The sequence below is a fragment of the Lepisosteus platostomus genome, chromosome 6, assembly GCF_059453375.1.
Source record: "Lepisosteus platostomus isolate fLepPlt1 chromosome 6, fLepPlt1.hap1, whole genome shotgun sequence".
NCBI lineage: Eukaryota > Metazoa > Chordata > Actinopteri > Semionotiformes > Lepisosteidae > Lepisosteus > Lepisosteus platostomus.
The window spans coordinates 65,604,822-65,621,462 of NC_142616.1; the positions used below are offsets into that span (position 1 = coordinate 65,604,822).

The 16,641-nt window shown below is 40.4% G+C and overlaps 1 protein-coding gene across 13 annotated transcripts in view; it reads right to left on the reverse strand.

Annotated features, from left to right (window-relative positions):
* Positions 1 to 16,641, reverse strand: part of LOC148662150 (ERC protein 2) — a 314,579-nt gene that overhangs the window by 240,741 nt on the left and 57,197 nt on the right. For 10 of the 13 annotated variants that reach the window (XM_088636983.1, XM_088636992.1, XM_088636994.1 and 7 more), the window contains 2 exons: positions 6,382 to 6,456; positions 3,647 to 3,691 (listed from right to left, as the gene is read on the reverse strand). In XM_088636983.1, the coding sequence (XP_088493109.1) occupies positions 3,647 to 3,691; positions 6,382 to 6,456 (120 nt within the window). The remainder of the gene's footprint in view (positions 1 to 3,646; positions 3,692 to 6,381; positions 6,457 to 16,641) is intronic. The other 3 variants (XM_088636989.1, XM_088636990.1, XM_088636987.1) reach the window with 1 other exon arrangement.

Sequence of the window (16,641 nt, forward strand, 5' to 3'; positions counted from 1 at the left end):
GGCTTCGGAAATAAATGGCAACGCCTAGCAGGCTTTTCTTCCAAGCGCTCGGAGAAAAATCTATCTAGACTCTAACTCTGAGTGCAGCTTGCATCCTAGCTTTTTAAATAAATAATATTATGTCTTTCAAATTAAATATGGTTCATCTCTCACTCATGCAGAGCATACGCTGAGAACGTTCTTTTTTTTTATACAGTGTCTGTGTGCTCATATACTGTACAACATACAGTAAGGACGCTACAGACCTGATGCAATTATAGCATTAATTATAAATGTGTTAATGCACATTATCTCTACAGTGCTGCCCTTTTTAAAACGGTCTAGGAAAATAATTGTCTTTATAGAATTCTCCCCATTCTCTCACATTTTTTTAATACAAGCTGAACTAAGTGAAAACGTTCCCTGCATTTTTGTTTTCTCCAATGTGTCAGAGGAGTCAAGCCCAGTTTCATCTACTTTTTAAGCAAGACCTGTCTGGGAAGGTAGCATGAAGCGAAATATTGGCTCCACGTGCCTCTGACAGCATTTGTTAAGGCCACCGAGGATGCTGAGATAGTGTAGACATCTCATGGAAATGAAACCTGTTTCCTAATTCTGGCAGGTCTTTTCTAAGGTTAAGATCCCTTACACCACAGGGAAAAAACAAAGCAATTGTTCCCGGTGCATAATTAATGCAGGTCCTCTCAACAGAATTCATTTTCGAAAAACGAAAACCAGATACCTTTTTACAGGTGAATAATTTTCAAAAGGTTGCGTAACCAGGCTATAATCATCTCCAGGAAGAGGTTTCAAAAGAAAGATGAAAGGTTATGAACTGCGAGGCAATTTGGCTCAATTCAAAATTAAAGCATTTTCTCCTGTTGCGAACAAAACCAGGCCACAAAGGACCCAGTCATTAAAAGTTAGAATTGGGCACATCGCATTTTGACATACAAATAAAAATGTTCACATGTGCTTATACTGTATATGAAAACATATATTAATACTGAAAGGGAGTTCTGTTGTTCTTGTCCCATATTATGATACTGTAGGTTATCTTCAAGTTATCGTCCTCTTCTGGGTTTGCTTGGAGAGATTCAGTTTCATTTAATATTTTCAGACCAATGTTCCCTCAGCTACAGGTCTCTACATCCGAAACGTTTCGAGGTAGATTCTAGTGATGGACCAATTCTTAATGTGGATTAATGAAAATTTTTACCCATTCATACTACTGGGTAGGGCCCCGGCTAGCTCTGTTGGTAGAGCATGAGACTCATAATCTCAAGGTAGTGGGTTTGTGTCCCATGGCGGGGGGGCCGTAGAAAAACAAATGTTACGGTAACAGCAACAGGATGTTGCTGCCCCTAAGTGCCAGAAAGCATAACGGGCAAGCATCCATCCATCCATACGACTGGTGTCACGCCTTCTACAGCTAGAGGGCGCTCCTACTCTGTCCTGTCCCTAGTTCCCTGTACTTTGCTTGTCCTTCTGGTGTCTCTCTCTCTCTGGGGCTATATATTTCTGGGTCACGCTGTCCTGAGACCCGCCTAGCACCAGGTCGCCCCACAGCCGCGGCCTGAGGGCATAGGTTTCTATACGGGATTTCCTGAACAGCTAAGCCCAGGCTAACCCCTGTTCCGCTGGTACGCATAGGGTCTTTTTCCGGTCTCCTGCCATTCCACGGTTTGAGCTGTGACAATTGGGTATTCCACCCTGGAACAAGCTGTTTTAAGTGCCTTGTTTAAAAGTACAAGAGCAGTGCAATACCCAGGATATGACACGTTGAGAGATCTTCCCAGGTCTCCACACTCCTCCCTTCTGTAAGCCTCTGTGATTTGCCAGGTACCCACAGGCCCACAGTGACATCAGTGAGGGACATGCTTCTCCTCCAATGGGTGCTAACCCTCATGTCAGGCTCTGTGGAGCTCACAGTGTGTCAAATGGCGAGTGGTTGTGCAAGGAGGCTGGAAAAGCACCGAGCACGTGTCTCAAATCTACATCTGAAACAACAAGAGCTGGACTTCCAAGTCTTAAAACCATTGGGTGGAATATAATAATAAATACTCATCATCTCTTCCAAATTTAATAAAACAACCTCTGCATTTCCTGTCATTCACAATTGTTGAATCAGTTGCCTCCATATTCTGAAAAAGCTATTCCTCCTACATTTCCACAACTGAAAAACCACTGACTACCTCAGACTCCTCACCAAGAACGCCTGCCAGCTCTTAGAAGATGTGGAAAGACATACAACAAAAAAAAACATGAAGAATTTCATATGCTGTTTCTTCGAAGAAAATTGTTTTTTTTAGGTCAGCTTGGGGGCCAATTCCATAAAAACCGTCAGAAGTTAACCTTTCATCTCATTTAACTTGAAACATCACTACCAGAGTTCCCAGATAATAAGGGATTTGGCCTGAGAAGCCCTGATGATCTGAAAGAAAACCTCCCCCAGCAACCCTTGAGGAAGAAAAGAAAAGTGACAATTTCACATAATCATGTTGAGAGACTAGGGACTCAAACAACAAAGAACTTTCCTCTCAATGGCATCTTTAGTCATGTCCTGATCTAATGTCCATTTTACAGTGCACTTGAGTCGCTACCACCATTAATAAAAATCCAAATGTCATTTTAAAATCATTAGATTAAACTGATTATCTAAACATGAAAGCATTACTGAGTCTAATTAGAGGACATTCTAATAATAACCGTCTTATTCTGACATTTACATCTGTTTCACGAACATGCAGCTTGATTAGTTTTTATCTGTCATCCAAGCTTATACAGTACATAAAACAAGTCGAATAAGTATGGTAATTGCAGCTAAATAAGTTTCCATTATGTTGTTTGTTTGTCTGTTTTCCAACTGAAAAATGGCAAAATCCTGAGAAATGAGTAACTGGAAACATGTTTGTAGGTGTAATGTCAGCAGTCATTATGGATCAAGCATGCTAACTGCTTTTGTCATAAACTCTAAAAAATGGGAACGCACACCTTGTACGCTATGCAAATGCATTCCTGAACAATTCGACAAAAGCAGCAACAGTAATACAATCAAGCCTCACCTGAGTCAGGCATGCAAATATAAGACATCTTATATTTCTTGCAGAAAAGCACCAGCACTCTCAAAGTTAAATTCAGGAAAGAAATGATTTTCAAAGACACAGCAGTGTTAGGCATTTGCTTGGAGGTAGGCAGATAAAATCTGTCAATATGAAGAGGATGACTAAACAATGATCAGTTTTCACTGTTGTGGTGTGGGCTGTGTCCGGAGGTGGCTCTTAAGACCATCACAGACCATGAAGTGCTGTATATAACTAATTGCAAAGTTTTGGTCAAGGTGAAATTCTTTTGATTTGTGGAATTTGGTGTGCACTTACATTATTCCTGTGTTTAACTTTTTTTAGCATAAAAAATGCAGGTGTGAATGATATTGATATTCTCCGTGAGTTAGTCTCTGTCTGCTGCACAAATGCGGTATTAGAAAATTAAGGAAAGACATGCATTGTGTTATATGACATATACATTATACATCCATTATCTGCCTTTTGTACAGCGAGAGGAAAAAGATGAGGATTGACAGCTGGACAGTTTTACAGTAAAGCTGCAGTAATTCAAGTCTGAAAATATTAATTTCACAGCAAATAACACCAGGGTCATACCATACCTGCCATATTACATCAGGATCAAAACAGAAAGGCGGGGCTGTGCTCTGCAAAAATTATACAACATGCATTTCAGTACTTACACTGGATCATTGCGGGTAAAACAATGTATGAACCTACTGTAGGACTATTTTCCACTGACACTTCTTATAATATGCACACTGTAATTCGGGTTGAAGAGTTTTAGAAAGAAAGAATTCAAATGTTATGCCCCAAAAAAGAGAAGAAAAACTCTAGCTGAGGATAGGCATTACATTCTACCAGGAAATGCATTTTTCTTTTGCAGTATAACATTTGAAAGTAAACATTTAGTGTAAGAATTTGATATTTTACCTATTCCTCCAAAATATATTAAGCTCTCTGGAGCCTGACAGATAAGAGGTGTATACTTTTTTAAATACACAGGGCTGTAGTCTAAGATTGTCCTGTATCAATGGTGAAGCATCTGTCTCTCTGAAGAATGGCTTCTTTTTGCAGACTTTTGAAAAGTCTGTAGCATTAAGAAAGGATTACTCAGCTGGAATCCCTCAAGGTATGTGTGGTACAGTACTGTATATTGCATTTTGGCCTCTCGTGAAAGTCATATTCTTGTTATTAGATAAACACAGCCATCGCTGAAAATCCAAAAGGGTAACAAACATCATTAAAAAAGCTGACATTTGAACCAAAAACAAGTATGTCATCTCCATTAAAAATATCAGTACTGGATGCATAAGGAGAGATGTAGAATTTCTTGTACTTAATCTAAAGTTTGAATTCTGCCAGTGATTTCACCTGCTATGGTCAAACACAATGAGTTAATATTGGCTCTGAAAATGTATGCTGACTCTTACCACACAATTTAATCTGCGGCTGGTTTTAAAACTTTCAAGACTTTTCCCTAGTGCATGCCTGCACTCTGTTCTGTCCAAAGGGCAGCAGCAGACAGCCGCTGAAGTCAGACACAGAACTAAATGTAAAGCTTTATGCCATCCAAGAGGGAAAATGAATAACAGAAAACCCACTGGTTTCCAACCGAAGAAAATAGCAGGAGGGTGTCATTTCAAATAAGTTGTGCCTTTCTGGTTGCTTCGGAGGAGAAATCTGTGGGTGTGTTTGCCTGCGCGGGTTTGGTTAATTACTACATACTGTGCACTAGTTGTTGCTTCACTGAGCATAACTGGTTCCTTTTGGCTGTAAGCAGATTTAGAACGTATGTTGAGGTACTGTACCAGTTGGATGATGTTAGATTCTGGAAACATGTTATTGCATTTTACACGCGCACTGTCATAGGTTATGGGTCTAATATCCCCATTTGCCAATAACCCTGGCTCCATGAAATTAGCATTTATTAAGGGCCAAAAGTTGACATGAAACCCAGTATTATGGACCAAATGGAACCCTCAAGATTCTAACTACAGCAAGGCTGTTGTCATGGAGACCGCATCCTGTGACATCTGTAAATACACAAATCAATGTTGATCGCACAACCTCTCCTCTCAATCAACCACAAATCGATGGAAACCGTAGAAGGTCTTCCATGTGACCATGTGATTCTTGGATAACAACGAAAGGGACAAAAAAAAATGAGCAAGAAACTTTAGAAAAAAATCCCTCTGAAACCAATACGTATAAACTTTTCAACATGTGCAAGTCCACAGCTGATGGTTTTTTTTTTTTGGGGGGTCGTGACACCAACATCAAAAGGCTGAAAAGAAAAGGAATACTTCCACATGTAATGTTAGTAACAAATTGAATAATGTTTTAGATTAACTAGCCCGTTGTGATTTTCTGTGATATGCATCCAGCTTTCAATCCACTTCAAACCAAAGCATGCAAAGTATTTAAATAAGAAACAACACTTGTTACTGGAGTGAAGTTTAAAATGTCTATTCTCTGGGCAAAACGATTAAAATAATCTTTATTGCACATTTGTATTGCATTCAATGACCAAGAAACGTTTAGGTAAAGCTCTGCTTTCTCAAGACATATTCTGATATGGACTACTGCACAACATGCAGCTGTGAAAATGCTACTTTTTTCAGAAATGGCAAACTCAGTATGACTGAATGTGTACAGTCTGGAACTGAAAAACAGCAGCACTGGGAGGATTAAAGAGCTGCAATGTATTGATACCAGAAAAATGCAGCACCTAAAGAGTGTGCACACTGCAAGGCAGTGTTACAAAATGGTGTACCATCTGATCATTTCCGAAGAGCTACAACACTCGGCAAAGATCCGATTGCATTCCCGTGAGAAGCTGATATTAAAGGGAATCTGAAATCAATAATTCATACAACAGCAATGGGAGGAAACGGATCCGATGCAAGAAGAAAAGGCACGTTGTTCACCTTTGACGGACAGCAGTTAAGAGCCATTTTTTAGCCAACAAGCTCACAGACACAAAAATGCACAGCACAAAAACAGCATGCAGCATCACAGGTGTTAGAGAAGCAGCACGTGAATTTAATTGCAAAGCCAAATCCAAATCATTCGGCAAAAAGGGTTCTATTTTACAGACCTACTGTAATTCCTCAAACAAAAAAAGGACAGTTAAAAACGACTTTACAAACACAATACTGCAACTTCAGTGAAGCTAATTATGCAAAGACAATCTGATGTCACCTTGTTAGAGAGCTATATAATGCACAGCAATAACAACACAAAAGATCTCCAACATGCACGAGAGCATTCAAAGAGGCAGTGACACTGGCAGTTAGATTAAGGCTGCAGGCGCACTGACTGATAAGGGCCTTACCTTCATTTCAATGACTGTCTGAAGAGCCTTCGTCTTTGCAGGTTCCTGCTGAACTTGGTTTCTTCTGTGCAGTTCCTGTGGAGGGACCCGATAGAAGTAAGCTTGTCGGCTCATGCTTCCATTACTTTCAGTTAAACACAATGGATGTTATCTCCCTCCCACACGCTCCAAGATGCAACAGGAAGGGCTTGTTTGGCATCTGCAGCTCCACAGCTACAGTAGGGCCTGAAAGCTACAGGTGCATCCTTTCATAAGCTCTTTTAAGGATTGCTGCAGTCAGTATCTTACATTACAACAAATTCTGCAGGCACATGCGCTATTTGTGAACCTCTATCAATAATTAATGTCAACGGTGACACAGACAGTGAGTAATCATTCAGTCCATTTAATCATACACTGCCGACTCCTCTTCACCATGCTAAAATGACATATTTTCTTACATGCAATAAAAATTTAAGGGCTCCTACTTTTGAAAGCTACAATATAAAGCTGCAGCTGCATGAAATGATTTAACCATACGGCAGTCAAACATGGTTTAGTAATTTGTACACGCAATGCATATACAATAATCCGCAAGGGAGCTTCACTGATACTGAAAGGGTTTACTGGAATGGAACAGCATAAACAAATTGTGGAATAGGTCATTAGAAATGAATCTAATTTGTTAATGATAGTCCCACATACCTGTAAAAAAACACATCAACATTAAATTAGAATTTTGGTATACTGAAGATACTACTCTATAATACATTTTGCCATGCTATCAACTTTTAATTATTTTCACATGTACTACCAGTACCTTTTATTCTACTGCTTTTCTTCTAATCAGGAATTTGAATGGCAGGTGCACTGCAGGACCGTGCCTTTGAAAGTCCGCAAGACGTAGAACACACCTTATTCCGAAGGGTGGAATGAAGAGAAAGAGAAGTGAATGGAAAACAAAATGGAAAAATAAAAAAAGGAGGAAGTGTCTGCGAATGCAGCAGTTTGGGAAAGCAGTCTGCAGGAGTATCATTCTCTCAGGGATACTCTTAAGGGGTTTAGCACCCTGCACTTTCTCAGGGGGCTAAGACTGGAGGTGAAAGCTGAAAATTCAGCAGAGCTTCTCACAGTAATGCATGGGTCCCTCTACTTCTCCCATCTGCACAGCCACCTACTGTATCAATACTGTAGCTTTACTAATGCACAGGCTCTAATAACAAAAGGTGCATTTATAGGCAGAGGCTCACACACAGACAGCAGTGAAACAAACAGCAGTGTTTTCAGATCAGAGCAGTTTACAGTCCACAGCAGCATGATGAATAAAACATGTGAGTGTGTCAACACAGTCTTCCACTTCAATAAGACAGATCACGGTGCTTGGGAAAAGCCGATCCTTTCAAAAACCAGGGGGGGAAAGTCATCAATAAATAACACGAGCGTTCATGGAAGCTCAAAGAAATTTCGACATGTTCTCTGTGTTCATGTCAGACATGGGCAGTAACACGTGCACGCGCACTAAGGCAAGCTGTGGTGGAAAATTAGCTGAGAAGAGGATTTTTAAATTTTGATGCAGGACAGGGAACGTACATGGCAAGCAAAGAGTAAGAGTGCAAAACACGTAGTGCCTCAGCTTCAAATGTCTTATAAAACGTGATGTTAAACACATTTTTTATTCAGGTGATATAAATAGGTTGCATACAGTACTTGGTGCTTCTGCCACTTGGTGCTTGTATCAAAGTGGACAGGCACCACACACACAATGCAGAACGCATAACTATTCGTTCACAGAATAAGGGCCAGAAAAATAATCACTTGAGAAGTTCTGGAAAATACAAATTGACGCAATTGAATCTGACTCGCACAAATTCTCTTCGCAAATCCCAAAAAACTAAATCTGCATGAGATTGCGCGGAGCGTGCCAACTCTGCAACAGGAGATGAGGGAGACGGGATGGCTATGCACCACGTCAAAGTATTTCAGGACACGGACTCTTCATCATTTCCAATTCGCTTCCATTCTATATGGAGGCACAGTGATGTTTAAGAAAAAAACTGAAAAATGTAACGATGAAAATAATAAAACGTCAAATCCTTAATGAGATGGCATTCTGAAAACTCGCTTTTAAGCCGCCTATGTGCTGTACTTCATCCACTCAAAAGAACCGATGAGTTACAGACAAGCGTATATTGAGGAAAGACAGCTGAGCTGTGTGACGCAGACCGGCGACAGCTGTAACTGCTGCGCGGCGTGCGGCCATCATCGCCCCTGCTGTCACACAAGGCACACGAGCTGGCATCTAAATGAGGTGACAGTTCAGTACAGCGACACACGGGAAAATTAACGTAAATTCCTAGTACGTAAAAATGAGCCGGGGTCGGGTTCTTAACAAATGCAGCAAACACCATTCACAGGACCACTGCTGCGGAAGGTGCCTTTCTTTCAGTGGGAACACAAGGAATCCCACTTCCTGTTTCGTTGGCCTGCAAGGGGAGAAGAGCCATTTTCACTGGGTGTGCACCTGGCTTTTCACTCAGGTTGGTATTTGTCATTGGGCTGACATCCCAACAAAAAAAAAAAAAAGCCCTGCAGAGGCCCTCTTTGTGACTATGAAACCTAACCCTCACTTGGAAGATGTTCCTGTCCATTAACAGCTTATCATAGACCATCAAGATAGGATCGTCCAGTGTCCCCTCATTTACTTAATTAAGCTGTCATGATGTGCCAGGGAAATGGTAAATGCAGTGACAAAGCTGACTCTACGTCGTTAAAAAAATGTTGCCGGAATTCCAAATAAACTAGAGGTCAGACAAGCCTGATGCCACGGTGCGTAACCTTTGACTCTAAAGTGCACAGGCCAACTTTAAAATGATCTGTTGCTTCATAGGTTATTGAGCAGCTTCTTAAGTGCAATTTACTTGCTTACTGTTGGGTGAATATGTAGAAAAAACAGAACATTTATGACCATTGCTTGTCAAACCCTTTATGGTATTCTCTAGATAAACCCACACTGCGATGAAAATCTTTTTTTTTTCATCAAAATGTCCATGGACTCAAACACACCACAGTACCAGCATTTATAAAACATTAAAAGGAAGGTGTTATGTAATATCTATTATTTTAGCATGTAAGCACAGTGATTTCTCTGTAGTTTTTTTAAATAATCTCAAATAGATAAATCAAGCAAGAAAGGATTGGAAGAACCCAGAGGAATCCAATTTACTACTGTACACTCGTTTCTTCTTTCTCAAATCGGATCTTAACAAAACATTTTTGAGCTTAAGCCAGGAACTACAAGCTACTAAACCCTTTTGTCAATTGTTCCAGAGAGTGTCTTCTGAGTAGAGAAAATGTATTTAAAAAAAAATATTCCACTTTGAAATTTGGAACGAAAAAGATTTACTATTCAGCAAGCAGAATTCTAGGCCTTTTCAGACTTCAAAGCCCATGCAAAATGCTGTAAGCACACAGAAAAGTCAAGTTCACACAGCATAATCCCTATTGTGCAGAAAGTGTTTATTTTAAGGAAAGACTAGATCTGAGGAGAGATCTATGACAATGGAACCAGATATGGTTTAATGCTACATGTAAATAGGGTGTGACAGGATGGAGCAAGGTTCACTGGTAGATTTTCAAACAACCGCAAGCTTCTGAACAGCTCAGCTTTACTTTTAAAGTCTAGTTCATTTATACTCTCCAAAAAAATAATGCAATTTGTTGGACCTTGACACTTGTAGTCCCATTAGGCACTGTACTTAGAAATGCACAGCTGACACTTGGAACATTCATAGATTAGATAAGGAAATATTATATTTAAGGTTAATTTTCTCGGGGACAAATGCTATACTATATGAAAAAGGAAATACATCACTAAGCACCACAAGCATATTGCAGTGTTATCCGACACTTCTATTTCAGTGCATTTAAAACTGAGAACAGGAGGCACTTCTTTACACAAAAGGTAGTGGGAGTGTGGAACAAGCTACCCAGCCATGATGACGGCAGAATGGTTTGTTTCAGGAAACTGTTGGATGAATAAGCAAATCAATAAGCTGCTACTGTAACTTCCAAATGAGCTAGATGGATTGAACAGCCTCCTCTCATTTGTAACTGCTCTTATGTTTTTTTTATTCTATTGTTCCTATCTACAAGAGAACACATTAAACATTAAAGACATTAAAGTGAAAAGGGGACTTTCGCATACACAAATAGCACAGGCTTTTCTTTTGCCAGATGTATTGATTTAAGAGCAAAAGGCAGAGACAAAAATAAATCTTGAGTTATTATATCCTGATAAACCTTTATGCCTGAACATTCTTGGAGTTCATCAGTCCACAGCTGGTGTGTGTTGCCAAACGTGCTCGAGGCCACTGGCACCAAGCATACAGTGTGGCTTAATTACACCTCAAAGGCTTTATTAACAGTGATCGAATGCAATGAATCAAGCATCATTTTTTTCAGCGTAGTTTTACCCCAGACACTAAAACATGCCTTGTACCAATTACAGGGACCACAGCAGATGCCACAAACATCCCCCTACAGTTTAATATATATATATAAAGTGAGGCAACTCAAATATTGGGTAAAAGAGAAGGAATGATAATTAGAAACAGCTTCTTTAATAAGTGTGCTAAGAAATGGAGGACCACTGAACTGAATACCGACAGAGCCTTCCTCCAATGTGTTTTGTAAACTGAGGAAGAAGCACAGACATGCAGTGATGCTGATCAGCTCAGCTAGAATGAATGAAGAAGTGGCACGTGATACTGGACCCTACACCATCCTCTCATTTCCCCGGCCCTTTCAGTTTTATGTACATGAACCCATTGACCAGAATCTTGGAACTTCCAGCTCCCAGGTCCCCCTCGTCCCCAATCAAACATCTCTCTCAGGGGCAGACAACGCACGGCTGGCTTCGGGAGCAGGGAGCATATTTCCATGACCTTCCCGGGATCTCAGTCCTCTTCAAAACCGCAGGAACCGCTCGAATCTGCAGTTCAATCCCACACACCATCACCCCCCCATCTCAACCTCACTTCAGCGGGGTGCTGTTCTCCAAATGCAATAGGATAGAGCTACAGTACACATACTTTAAAACTCTATGGAACACAGGTCATGTGCTGCTCAAGCAGCCCAACCTTTCCCCTGCCCAATCAATACATTCAGCTGAAAGCACGATGCAAAGGGCACTTTTAATGACTAACTTGGCTGAAGCAACTTACATTTGCATCCATTTACACAGCAGTCTTTTATGGAAGCAATCCAGGTGAAGTCTTTTGCTCAAGAGTACAACAGTAGTGTCTCACTGGGGATGAGAACCCACAATCTTTTAGTCATGGGTCCAGAACCCTAACCACTGCTCCACACGGTGCTCCTCAGTGCATTTGCCGTAGATAAAAAAAAATGCAAAACAAAAAACAGAAAAGAAATAAAGAATTTAGTCAAACAGATGGAAACCACATAGATTCAGTTATTATCCTAAATAAAAGTCTTTTAACAAAAAACCACAGCAATCACAGATAAAAACCGGCTCATCTTTCTGTATTATTGTATAGCCCAATATGCCTGTACCAACCTAAATAAACACTCTTTGCACCAATGTGGATTTATGGGCTTAATACTGATTGTGGTACAGTGATCTGTGAAACACTGCAATTTAGAGAACGCCCACAAGGATACACAAGCTTTTTCTATGTGACATTAACAGTGCAGAAAGCTGTGAAAATCATGCTCAGCTTATCTATGAGTGAAAAATCTCCTCACTCTCAACGTTAACTGCCAGGTACTTGTTGAGCTCATGCCCATCAAGGGCAGTCGATGAAGGCTAACTCTGTACTATCTACCCAAAAAACACTCCCTCACCCTCATCACAAAATAAAGGCAAAACGTATCAAAGTGTCTGAAACCTCACTGAAATGGATAAAAGCACACAAGCTACACAAAGAATTGTTTACAGAACGTGACTATGCCACAGAAGCTCATAGAGGCTCCTTTACTTAGAAAAAAAACACGGCTGGGCACCTGTTTGCAGGACCTGCTCGTCAAACAAACAGGACTGTGCAGCTAATGGATGTCTTGGCTGTTACAATTAAGCTCCGACATTTCCCATCCGGAGCACAGGAGTGACATTTCTGAAGTTTCAGGCTGGATTTCACCCTTATGAATGAAAATCAGAGAACTGGCCAAAAACATCAAGGGCTCCCAGAGAAAACAAGATCTCAACATGAAGAAAAGTTTATATAACGGAACGTTTACTGAGACTTGCGATTTAAGAATTCTGCCAGGATTTAAGGTATTAGAAAGGAAGCTTCCAAATTGAAGGTTTAGGGTGTTCAAAATAACATATCTACAGTATTCATACACAGAGAGGGGCAAGCTTTTTTCATCTTTATTTTAATACATGCTATGCATTAAGTGCTAGAGCAATAGTTTACACAGTGCCTTTGTATCCTTCAAGAACTGAAACCCATTAAAACATAGGAAAGGTACAAACAAGAGGTGGCCGTTCAGCCCATCCTTGGTCTTTAGTAGTTCACTGAACTCAATAACATGGCTGGATAACCTGTTCCAGACCCCCACCACCCTTCTGGTAAAGAAGTGTCTCCTTCTCTCGATCTTAAATGCACTTCCACATAGTTCTGGTACCCTCTGATTTGTGCATCAATATTCATTCTGAAGAAGTCCACTCGGTTAATTTGGTCAGTGCCTTTGGGGATTTTGCATACTTTATTAGGTACCATCTTAGTCTTCTCTGATCAAAACTAAAATGTCTCTGTTCAACTGATCTAAGTGGTAGATGTACAGCTGAATTATACTAACGAAGTGTTTTTGTATTGTGTTTTACAAACCTGAGAGTGGACTAAAAGCACCTGCTGTTCTTTCAAACCACTCAACTCAAAATCCTATTAGCATAATTATACAACCATCAAAGTGCACTCACGTATGAAGGTCAAAACAAACAAAAAAGGAAAATTACTGCAAACTGCAGCGTTCCCTTATCAAATTCGTGTTCACACTCCATGATTAAGATTATTGTATCCAAAGGCAAACTGATACCACAAGTTCGAATCGAACACGAAAAGAAAAATAACACAGCACATCAGGAAAAGGAATAAGTGCCCCAAATCAAAACAAGAATTGTCTAAAAGAGGGTCATAATATGAATCAGAATACTAAAGAGCAATATTAAATTCATTATGTCATATTGCAAAAGTCTAACGCTTTTAGAAGGAGTGCCCATAATACTCATTTCCATCAATCTGACTATTTCTTTGTAGGGTTGCTTGCCCAAATTGAACACAGTATGTCCAAGCTATTCCATTTTCAGTCAGTCAACTACTGTGTCTCTCACTACTTGATATGCGTGTACCTTATGATTTATTTCTTTAATATCCAAGGCACAGTAAAAGCATTATTTTAGAACAGTAGATTCCTTACAGCTCAGGCCGTTTGGCCTAGCTGATTAACCTAGGGATTTAATCTAGCCATGGCTGGAGGAAAGGAAGGAAAAGCCTCAACAGTGTGGCTGTTCCAGACTTCCACCACTCCCTGTGTAAAGACGTGCCTTTTGTTCTCAAGTTTAAATACACTGTCCCATAGATTACTTGTAACATCAATTTCACAGGCTTCAAGATGCATCTCCTATAGACTCCAATAAATCTAAAATTAAAACACGAGCCTGATTACCATAGATGGAGTCAAATCGCATTCTAACATTGATCAAAAGATACACCATCAACTTAGTTCAGCATCAACTTCACTCTTTCCAAGCATAAAACCAGTTTTTAACAACAACTGTTAGAACACAACACTAACTACAGTACTTCCATAAGCCCCTTTACTTAGCTAACAAGTCAAAACGAACCCCATAAGAAAATGTGTCTGTCAGCCCTTCACCAATTAACTAATTAGTCAATTAGTGCACCACATGTGAGCCTATGTATGGCCAGTCATCTGAAATCACTGTCCTTATTACTTCTGGCCCACCACATTAGATGGCTGATAAATAAAGTACTTTAGGACTCGGGAGCTGGGAGGCAGTAGTGTCAACCACTGTGCCAATCACTGCAACACTTGCAAAGATGAGGAACACCACCCGGAGAAAGTGAAATATTATCTACACATGAGCCCTCTCCATCAGGTCGCTCTGTCTTCGCTGGGTTCAATGACCACAATGTTGCAGGAATACGCATTGTTCTTCCGCTCAAGCACGAGTGGAGCTGACATCTCTGCGTGGGCTTATTTTAAAAAAGACTGAGCTTTTTATAAATTTTATTTTATAAATAAATAAGCCCTTATTCAGTTCCTTTAGTTATAACAAGATTTCCGACTGAACTGCTGCAGAGTTCTCTGATACACCTATGTCAGGTATATCCCGAGTACAAGGAAATCACTCCATTTATGAACAGAAGCTAAAAAAAGAATTTCAAATAGACATCTGTGAATCCCCAAAAAGACTTGGGAACTGCAAGATGTGGGCAAAAACCTGAAAGTGATTAATAGCAAGAAACTCAACCTCACCCTTTCATACATTTTTGACCCCAACCTCAAAGTCCTTAAAAGATCCAAAGCTGAGGTTCAGCGCACCTTTAACCATTCCGTGTTCATGTCAAAGTTTAAAGCGGTTATATGTTTATTTATCTTTCTGAAAGATTTTCCCAGAATATATAAAGTTCTTGAAGAGTCAGGTACAACGCATGCTGGGTCAGATTTTGTTAGGGCTGAGCCTCAGTAATCACCACCGCCTAAAATTCTTGACAAACTGACATCATTCCATTGTACATGAACAGCTTTACACAAGCAGCAGGGTGAAGAATTGAGAACCAGACTGAACACCGCAGGAAGAAACCATGGGGAAAATAACATTTATTAAAGATCATTTCCTATGACCTTAATCCACATTTATCATTTGGGTTTTCCACGAATGCCATCATTTCATTAGTTGAACTTTATTTTTTATTGCATAACAAACATCTTCCCCAGACGCATGCAGGATTCACTGGATTTGCTACATAGCTGCTGCTTAGTTATCCTTCACAGACATCATGACAGATGCCCTGACCGGGCCACAAGGAGGTCACACTTCGGTGACTCAAAACATTCAAAATTTCACTGAAAAAAAACCCTGAAATAAACCATAAATAACCTATGCCACAAAATATCATAATCCCCATTCCCATAAAGCTGGAAAAAGTCCAATGCTTTTTTCCCAATCCAACCTTTCAGTGCTGTTAGCCCCAGGGTGTTATTTCCTACATATTGATAAAATAATGGCCGCAAACCGAATGTCCTAATGTGGGTGAAAGGAAATCTGGAACTGTTTATACCTCCTGAGAAAGCCTGCCACCCAGTGCCTGAGAACTGCATCACCCAAGTGTTGACCTGAGTGATGGTAACGTCACCCCCTCACTCCAAGAGCCACTTGACAAATACAGGGACCGGAAGCTTGCTGCAGAGACTTCGGCATTCAAATCTGTGCTGCACTTCTGCTTTGAATCACCAGTTCAAGCTTTATTTTGAGAAAGGAATCTCATATTTATATCTGAGAGTTCCTGCGCAAGTCTTGGAAATAAAATGGGAACACCTGTCCCACCTGGCTACGAAGTTACAGTATACACACATACAGTACAAAAAAAAAGTTGTACGTGCATGTCTTCGCCTTGATGGCCAATATTTGTTTTTTACTCATGTAAACCCATTTGCTTCTACTGGAGTCGCACACATTCAGGTCATTCAAGACGAAGTTCAGGGGGCGAGCCGGGTATACAATGAGAGAACCCGCCCAGCCAATCAGACTATCACAGAATAGTCAGGACGCGAAGAGGAGACCTCCATAGCAACTGCCACACGGATTCCTGAGGTTTTGGGATTTGTCGGCTTGACACTCACCCTGATGTAGCAGGCCTAACCATGCTGCCTTTGACAGCGGCGTGCAGTACCTCAGACTGGATGTGCAGTGCAGCCTCTGGCACAACAATCCTAAATGACTATTGTTTTCAAGCTGGGAACTTCAAGCCTTTGCAAGAACTTTTGGCAAATATTTTGCCCAACCCTCACACAGCTGCTTCAGATTCTGCCGTCCCGTCTTTCAAAGCAGGTGCTAAACCTCAGTGCACTTTTGACATCCATAATTAAACATTTTTCAACCTTAAGAAAAAAAAAATCTTTTTGGAGCTAAATTTATTACAGACGAGGAGAAGTTGTGGGTTATGACTTAATAACCACAGAAGTGTCTGTGATGCGCAAAGCTCTGATTACAGCGCTGGGGCTATTCTGGGAGAG